The sequence below is a fragment of the Cajanus cajan genome, chromosome 7 (assembly GCF_000230855.2).
Source record: "Cajanus cajan strain Asha chromosome 7, NIPB_CcT2T_4, whole genome shotgun sequence".
In the NCBI taxonomy this organism is placed as follows: Eukaryota; Viridiplantae; Streptophyta; class Magnoliopsida; order Fabales; family Fabaceae; genus Cajanus; species Cajanus cajan.
The window spans coordinates 38,449,377-38,458,388 of NC_138523.1; the positions used below are offsets into that span (position 1 = coordinate 38,449,377).

Below are 9,012 nucleotides of genomic sequence, written 5' to 3' on the forward strand. Positions count from 1 at the left end.
AGACGTAAAATTAGTGAGAAAAAAGAAAGATAAAACGAGTGAAAATGTAACAAGTAAATATAATAAAAAATAATTTTTTTAAAAATATAAAAAAAATGATGATTATTTAGAAAATCACTGCCTTTGCAAAATTTATACATTCTTTACTCAAAAATGAGTTGAAAATTTAACCATTGGAAATTGAAGTTAAATTTAAAAAATATTTTAACCCCTATTTTTCCAGAATAAAAATTAACAAGTAGAAATTGAAGTTTTCTCCGGACGTAGCTCCGGTTTGAACACCGATTAGGATTACCACCTGCAGTTTAAGAAGAAAAACTGAAAAAGCAAACAACCTGCACCTTAATTTCAAATTTTCCAACATGTTGTATAATAAAATACTACTATTTCATAATTATAAGTCAATTTTTTTTTCTCCTCTTTGAGGAGCCTAAGCTGGCTGCACCTGCACATACATATGAGTAATTCTAAATCATAATTAAAAGTCAATTTGTTTCTCCCCTTTGGGGAGGCTAACCTGCACAAATCAGTAACTCTAAATCAACCAACCAACCCTTCGGGCCCTTTTGAAACTGTACATTTCAAAAACGCAAGAAATATCTATGAATGTAACCATAACCATAACCATCATCGTTCATTCCAAACACGATTGGAAGGACGTACCGCATGCATGCTCACTCCGACTTCGAGTTAGCTTAGAGAAGGATAGCTTGCTCCGGGCAGATCTTGTTCCCAAGGGGCCTGATCTGTGTCCGTGCTTCATTAGTAAAGCTATCTCATTTCCTTTCAACGCTCTCTTTTCCATTGCAAGTGAACCAGAACTGTATTCCATTGTGATGCAGTTAGATTCTTCACCATCCACCAAACTGCTATCAGAAAAGACAAGGTCACCTCCAAAATCCGACTCCTCACCATAAGACTCCTTCTGACTCTCATTGATGTCATTGTAGATCAGCTTAAGAGCCTGCACAACCTCACCCATAAAAGGTCTCTTAGACACCTCCGGATTTACACACATGGAAGCAATAGCAGCCACCTTTGCCATGTCATCAAAGTCATAGCTTCCAGCCAGAGATGGATCCACCAGCTGTTCTAAACCTTCTCTACTTGCCAACAGTGGCCGAGCCCACGTTACAAGATTCTCCTGTCCAGAAGGTTGAGACATGTCCACTGGTTTTCTGCCAGATAGAAGTTCAAGCAGCACAACACCATAACTATAAACATCACTTTTAACTAGTAAATGGCCGGTCATTGCATATTCTGGGGCAACATACCTGCATGTAAATGGCATAAGTTGAAGGCTAGGAATTTGCAATGGCATAAAAAGATGATGTCACTCATACAATTTATAACCCACAGGCATTACAATTTATGCAATAGATTGATGTCATGGACTTCAGCAGGAAAAGCAAAGACAATCTGAATAACTCTCGGGATGGTTTAACAAACACCGCGACCAGAATGTGTTAAGCTATCAGATTATTTCGTTAGTTAATTACTGTAGAATATACAAGTGGAGTTGAACATTATCCAACAAAAAAGTCTCAGATACTGAAGAACTTTATGATGATGATTGATGACATTATTTAATGATAAAGAAATGGAAAAGCCACACAGCCTGTGAGATTACATCAGATAAACACAGAACCCATGCCCACTAGCTATGAATGACAGTCAGGTTCAAACCCAGGCCATAAAGTGGATCTCGCAAAAAAATACTCGATCAAAATGCTGCAGACGAAGTCTTAAAACTTACCCAAAAGTACCCATGACCCTAGTAGAAATATGACGACTTCCTTCGGTTGCTTCTCTTGCCAATCCAAAATCAGAAACCTTGGGGGTAAAGTCATCTTCTAACAACACGTTACTAGCTTTGAAGTCTCGGTGAATTACACGAGGATTAGAATCCTCATGTAGATAGGCCAGTCCTCTTGCAGCTCCAAGGGCAATTTTTTTCCGTGCTTCCCAATCTAGAGGGCTGCTTTTCTTGTTAACATCACCTGCAGCATCATTAACAAGAATAAAACTTAATTTAACATACGCCAAGGCATTTAAAATTGAAAATGTGGCACACACCCAGAACCAAAAAAAATATGCAACCAATTACCATGCAAATGAGACTCCACACTACCATTGCGAACAAGCTCATACACCAAGCAACGCCTTCGCCCTTCTATGCATATACCAATGAGTTTCACAAGATTACGATGATGCAAACGACTTAGCATCTCAACTTCGGAGACAAATTCACGGTCTCCATTCCGATCATCCCTTGTTAGCAGCTTAACTGCAACTTCATTTCCATCATCCAATATCCCACAATAAACACGTCCAAATCCTCCTTCTCCTAATACTCTATGAGAACTGAACTTAGCTGTTGCTTTCTCAAGCTCGGAAAAGGAAAATGTTTTAACAGAGAGAATAGAAGTAGCGATGGTGGACACAAAGGACATAGATCTTGAGCTCGTAATTCTTCTTGACAACATGGACTCCATGGCTGCATAGTTAGAATCATCCAATTATATTTTACTTCAATTATGATGCAGTTTACAGAATAAAGTAAATAACCTAGAGGGCAAGACAAGTAAAAATTCTTAATATTCACACATGATATAAGTACCACATTTTCAAAATTGATGCAAGTTCCCAAACCAGAAAAAGTGGAATTTGTCATCATAAATGAGAAAAATGTTGATTTCACAACATTGATTGTCGGTATATTACAATAACCACCAAAAGTGGAAGAAATCTCACTAATCATATTGATCCTATATATAGCAATACTGGTGTGTGGTGTCTATTTTGTTGAAAATATGATATAAGGATATGTTACTCCTGGTCCTAGACTACCAATCAAGGTCCCAATGACAGACCTAGGATCCCAGAGGGGCAGGCAGAGGGCCACCACGCCAAGGATTACCTCCAGGCATTCCCACTCCCCCCTCCTCTCAGTAAGAAAGATTACCCAAATAATCTTTGGACAATAGGTGATAACTGACAAACCTTTGCAATACTAGTATATATCGATATAAAAAAAATGCTTCACAATTATCATATAAAAGTGGAGCACAATTATCACCAAAACCTAATTTAACTGACACAAAGCTGACAATTTAATGAGCATGGCAAACCTTCAAAACCCATAGATCAGCATACTGAGAATTTGTAAAGGTGTAAAACAAAAATATATCCTTCAAAACCAAGAAATAGAAATAGCTAAACGAATATAATATTTAGCACATGGTAAGGAAAACAAGAACTGATAGAATGAAAATGCATAAGGATCTGTACTCAACCTAAGAAATAATATTTTAGGCAACAATTTAGTTGAGTATAATTTACAATAAAATGCTAAGCAATCATATGACAAATTCTTCCAATTCTATATAAGCATCTGTAAATTATTTTATGAAGAAAAAAAAATACTTAGTAAAGTTCAAAGATATACCAGATCTCTTGTTTAGATGCGATGTGAATGCAGGGCCAATAGCATGTGATGGTCTCCTAACTTTCATCCATTTCAAAAGGATGGAAAATGCTCCGACCAAAACCAACAAGAGTATAATGGAAGATAGAGCAACTATGGTTCTAAGATCCATTTTCGCATTCTTGTTGATAAAGTCGACAGTGACTGGGAGAACATCATTGGGCTGGGGACCGCTCCCTAAGGTTCCAGGTGGCAATGATGATGGTATCCCTGAAACCAACTGCTTTAGTCTCAAGCAGTAACATATGGCAAGAATAAAGTGAAATGTCATAAGCAGAAATGAAACAACTACCTGGATAAGCAATGTACAAGATTGCATAATCACCAAAAAGGCTCCTATTTATAGGAACTTCCTTGTGCCAAAACTTCTGATACAACAGAACTGCAGTGGTATTGTCAAATTTTTCCCCAAGTGGAACCAAGTTAATATCAACTTTGGTTCTTCCCTGATTTTGACCGTCAGCACTGACACCCACTATCCTCACCTGGCTCTGCTTCAAATATGTTCCAGATGCAACTTCGATCTCTAACTCATTAATTACTGGAAAAACAGCCAAAGGAGCCACATCCAGTACTAGTCTGACTTTCATGGGAAACACACAACCACAAGGTGTACCAAAAGGAGTTGCAGTTAATGGATCTGTACAGGTTTGGTAACAAGCTGCCAGAAATTTTTTTATATCATGAGTGTAGTGTAAGATATTATGGTATAATATAACAAGAATGCTTGTCACAGAATATCATGTAATTTAATCAGAAAAAAGAAATGAACTTGTGGCAAATAAAACTTTGAATTATCCATTATAACAAATATTTAGGTCCACGCCAGCAGTCAAGCCAGCATATGAATTAAACCCATTAGAACCTATCATACCTTAAGGAAGCAGACAAAAGTTTAAGAAATAAGAACCCAAAGACATCTTGAATAATAACATTGAGAAACAAATATAGTCTAAATTTTTTTTACCACATTCAACACCTTTACCCTGACTTAGTAAGGCAGGCAACAAATATAGTAAATATATTAACATTTCACACAAAACATTTTTAATCCAAAGCATCAAACTAATTAAATTCAAAAGATTTTTCCAAGTAATTCTATTTTTGACATTATGCCTATTTATACTATCTTACCACGCTTAGCATAGTTGATAGTACCATACATTAAAAGAACCAATTAAGATAACTAAATATTAAAATTCAGCATATTTAAGCTCCAAAGAATCAATTCATGATTCCCTTGGTCAACTTACACCACCAAATAGAGATGTGGAGAATCATATGAAGGAAAGAAAAACAAAAAGGATTGTAATTACAATTGAATGACCAAAAAAGCCATTGAGATTTTATAAATGGTCCTGCCCCTGGTAGAAGTAGTAGCAGAAGAAAAGTGTATAACTTCCAGGAATTACCTTGGCCTTTAGAAGGGGATGGAGCCACAACATAAGGTTCCATGCTATGGTGATGATGGTGATGATGATGAAGTTCTGATCTTGGAGTCACTTGAGGACCTAAATAGGAGAACATTAATTCTCAGTCTCATAGCAACATGAAGTATGACAAGTTATTTAAAAAATATGATAGTATACCTTGATAACATGGAGATTGCCCAGGAGCAATAGATGGTCCAGAAGAAGGTTTAAATAACCACATTTTAGCTTGTTCAGATGAAGAAAATGGCACATTCATATAAACCAAGTTCACTGCAGGAAAAGAACCTACTGGATTATACATAATGGCATAGTTCTAATTTGCAGAGAAACCTCAAAAGGAATCTCCTAAAATTATTTTATAATAAATGAATAAAATCATAGTAATACAGGTAGGAAAAGGCTTCTGTTGCTGTTGTAAATTCCTTTCCATTAATTACAAAGTACGTGATTCAATATGGACTTGAGCACAAGCAGTCAAGCACATAAAAGTAGTGCATAGAGTTCATTTAGGAATCCTATCAAATATTAGAAGGGTTTTATACTACCATCTTATCTTATTTGATTTACTCCAGCTTCCAATATTGTTTTATGATCAAGAGCCTATTAAATCTCAGCACATACTCTTGTAGTAGTATCCTTTCCAATATTCTAATGGAAATATAAACAAGTATAAAATCTCCATCTGTCTGATACACAACTTAGTGGGATGATAAATGATCACAAAACACACCTATGCAAGGAAATTGGATAAATAACATGAAGGACCAGATGACCTTCTCAAAGAAAGTTGATTAAGTGAACATGAGACATAATTGCCCACTGATTTTAAGAAGCTTAAGAAAGAAGACAAGAACAAGGAAATAAGAAATTCTGTTTATAGGAAATGCAATAAATTTAATAAATTCTGTTTTATGGCACTGAGAAAAACATCTGTTTACAGTGAGGTCTTCAAGCATAATTCTCGTGTTCATTTTGTATTGCCCAAAAGTCAATTCGATATTACATTGCAGGTCTTATAACTGGTAAAACTTTCCCTTAAGCTTGGGCAATGTGTATTTTATCACAAATAACATTCAAGACACTCCTCTATTTCCTCCACCCTGATTGAATCTCATCTCATGGTTTACATCCCCTTCTATTTCTTCATCATGTTTTGTATTATTAGCCCAAGATACTTAAACCATGTCATGTGTGGTAAGATATGGTCTCTAATTTACATCTAAGGTATGATTGATGCACTTGCTAAGTTTTGATAATAACAAATATTTCAATATATTACTTGGCCTCTGGAAATTAAGCAGCTTTAAAAATAAATTTATATGCTTGATACTCAAAAAGTTAGAACGTTTAAGTTTCCAAGAGTAGACTATTCAGGGATAGGACATATTTAAATTTATCAAATAATGCATAGGTCAAAATAAATAATAAAAAAATTGATTCCAAGTCCCTGTCCTGTTTTACAAAAGATACTGAATATATAACACTGAAACTCAATGTAGTCCCAAGCAAACAAACAAATAGAATCCAATGAGGCATCTATAAGCAGTGATTTCTTTTTAACACAGTCTATGAGAGGAATGCTAAAATTGCTTCTAGTTAACACAGTCTATGAGAGGAATGCTAAAATTGCTTCTTTTTAACACAGTCTATGAGAGGCATGCTAAAAATGCTTCTTGATAAATTTTAAGATTAGTAGATGAAGAAGAAACCCACGTAGAGATGGAAGATGGGAAGTAGGATCAAGTTGATAAATTCAAGTGTGGTGGAATGCAGTCATAAGATCAAAATACTCAACAATGTCTAAAATGTAAGCTAATCCATTGGGAAAATTGTTATTATACCGACCAAAACACACCATTCACCAATATAAGCAAGACTCAATACACACTGTAACACCATGTCAAAGAATTAGGTTTCATAAGCGAGGAGAAACTAAATGATATAGTTACACATTTGCTCTTAGCAAGATCTATGAAGTAAGGTTTTAAAAAAAACAAAAACTATGAAGTAAGAAACATTAAAAAGCTATTCATTCATGATGCAATTAAAACCATATTAATCCAGAAGAAAAAGTTAGACCAAAATTGGAAGAAACCAACTAATTATTAAACAACACATTATGAATTCCCAAAATAATCACAATTCATAAATTTCTATAATTTAAGTGCTGTCAACATCAAGCCACAGAACTAGGTCTAATGGCCTTTTCCCTAATAAGATGCATCTAATAAGGTTTTGCGCACGACAGTAATTCAAGAACCTTCAATTGGTAACTTCAAGTTTCAATCAATTTACAAATTTATTTTTCTGCTAAATGTTCACCTGTGTGATAAATATTAGCCTGATATGGTGTGTAAATAAACATTCTGCGGTCTCTACCAATTAATTCTACGATATTCTTAAATTTTCTTCCATTGATGTACACTCATCCGTAACAATTCAAAGACCAAGCCTAATTGGAAACCAAACAATTTAAAATCACCATACAAGGCTCGTAAATTCGTTCTTCATCATTCATGAGCGAAAATGGAAACAGCATGCGAATTAACGAAGTGGCGAAAGCTGAACAGCGCGAAAACGAAACGAGTGATACCTGAGAAAAGGAGCAGATGAAGGAGAGACAGGAGGAAGGAACGCGACGTCGACATTTCTCTGGCTCAAACGGAGGTTCGAAAAAGCATTATCAGCAAAACGCAGCGTAGCGGAAACTCGGTAACGCCCGGCGGTTATCGTCTAGGCAGCGGCATTGCGGAGAGTAAGGTGAGGGCGCGGAAGAAAGCATCAGAAATTCAGCATGCAAATTGAAAACCCTAGGCAGAGAGAAGAAGATGGACTGAGAAAGAATGATGGTGAGTCGGAATGTTCTAGATCCCCGAAATCCGGTAGAAAAGAAAAGAGAAGAGAAGACTTACGAGAACGAGTCCACACCGTTGTGCATACACGCACCAGCAGAAGAACGAAGTAAGCGAAGGTATGCAGAGAGAGAGAGAGAGAGAATTTAGCGAGAGACGAAAATGGCGGAAGAGTAGAGAAGAGAACGATTTTGTTGAAACAGTGAGTGAGTGAGTTTATGCTATGCAAGAGTGATGATGGAGTTTATGAGTGTGTGTGTGTGTGTGAGAGAGAGTGCGTAGTGTTGGAGTGTTAAGTGAAGTGAACGCTATGTTTGGGCGCGTGTGACCATAATTTGTTCATGAAACGACAAATTGGAGGCCGTTTCATGTCGTCATTAGAAACCGTTTCTTGTTTTTCATGTGATACAATTCCCCAGAGGCAAGTGATCCCATGTTACGCGGCCTCCACGTTAGCAATGTGGACCACTTTCTTGCTTGATCAGGTGATTTTGTTGTCCACTGAAAATAATTATTCATACAAGTGATGTTTTCATGAGCTTTTATTACATGACTTAAATTAAGAACTTGACCATGGAAAATATCGACATATAAAGATTATTTAAGTGTTAATTAATTAGATATTTTTAAGTTTAATTTGATTAAATTATATTTTTGGTTCTTTATATTATTTTTATATTTATTTGATTCTTTATCTATTAAAATGTTCATTTTATTCATTTATGTTTTATATTTGAATCAATTTAATTCTTTTAAAATAATGATTATTTTTAATTTTGTAATATAATTTTGAATTAACTTTTTACTGATTCAAGATGTGAAACTTGTAATATTAAAGTTACATATATAAAAATTATGAAATATAATTGATGTTTAAATCTAAAAAAAAAACTATAAACATAGTGAAAATAGTGTGAGAAATGTAACACTGTACATTTATTTTCTAATAATTGTTTATTTGATTGGAAAATTTTTCTGATCTTTCTTTTTGTAACTCTCAGAAAAAGGATTGTTTGATGTCTATTTGGTTAGCCATCATATGGACAGTATGGTTGGTTAGGAATGAATAGTCTTTTCTTCCACTCAAATATCTGCATTGGAGATAGTAGATTTGGTTAAAATTAGAACCTAGAACTGGTTAAGGACAAGGCATAAAGATTTTAGGTATGACTTTGCTTCTTGGTCCATGAATCCAACAGTTTGCCTTACCTAGGTAAATGTATTTAGGTGGTAAATGCGA

At 35.2% G+C, this 9,012-nt stretch overlaps 1 protein-coding gene across 2 annotated transcripts; it reads right to left on the reverse strand.

Annotated features, from left to right (window-relative positions):
* Positions 1–319: 319 nt before the first annotated feature.
* On the reverse strand, positions 320–8,052 carry LOC109808895 (receptor-like serine/threonine-protein kinase ALE2). Of its 2 annotated transcripts, none has more exons than XM_083059595.1 (9): positions 7,833–8,052; positions 7,514–7,730; positions 5,077–5,190; positions 4,900–4,998; positions 3,780–4,148; positions 3,449–3,697; positions 2,108–2,497; positions 1,757–2,000; positions 320–1,274 (listed from the first exon to the last, which is right to left on the reverse strand). In XM_083059595.1, the coding sequence occupies exons 2-9, from the start codon at positions 7,566–7,568 to the stop codon at positions 635–637; spliced, it is 2,160 nt and encodes a 719-aa protein (XP_082915721.1). In that variant the 5' UTR covers positions 7,569–7,730; positions 7,833–8,052; the 3' UTR covers positions 320–634. The 2 variants fall into 2 exon arrangements, with proteins under 2 accessions (XP_082915721.1, XP_020227660.1); XM_020372071.3 differs by having other exon boundaries at positions 7,514–7,753.
* Positions 8,053–9,012: the final 960 nt, after the last annotated feature.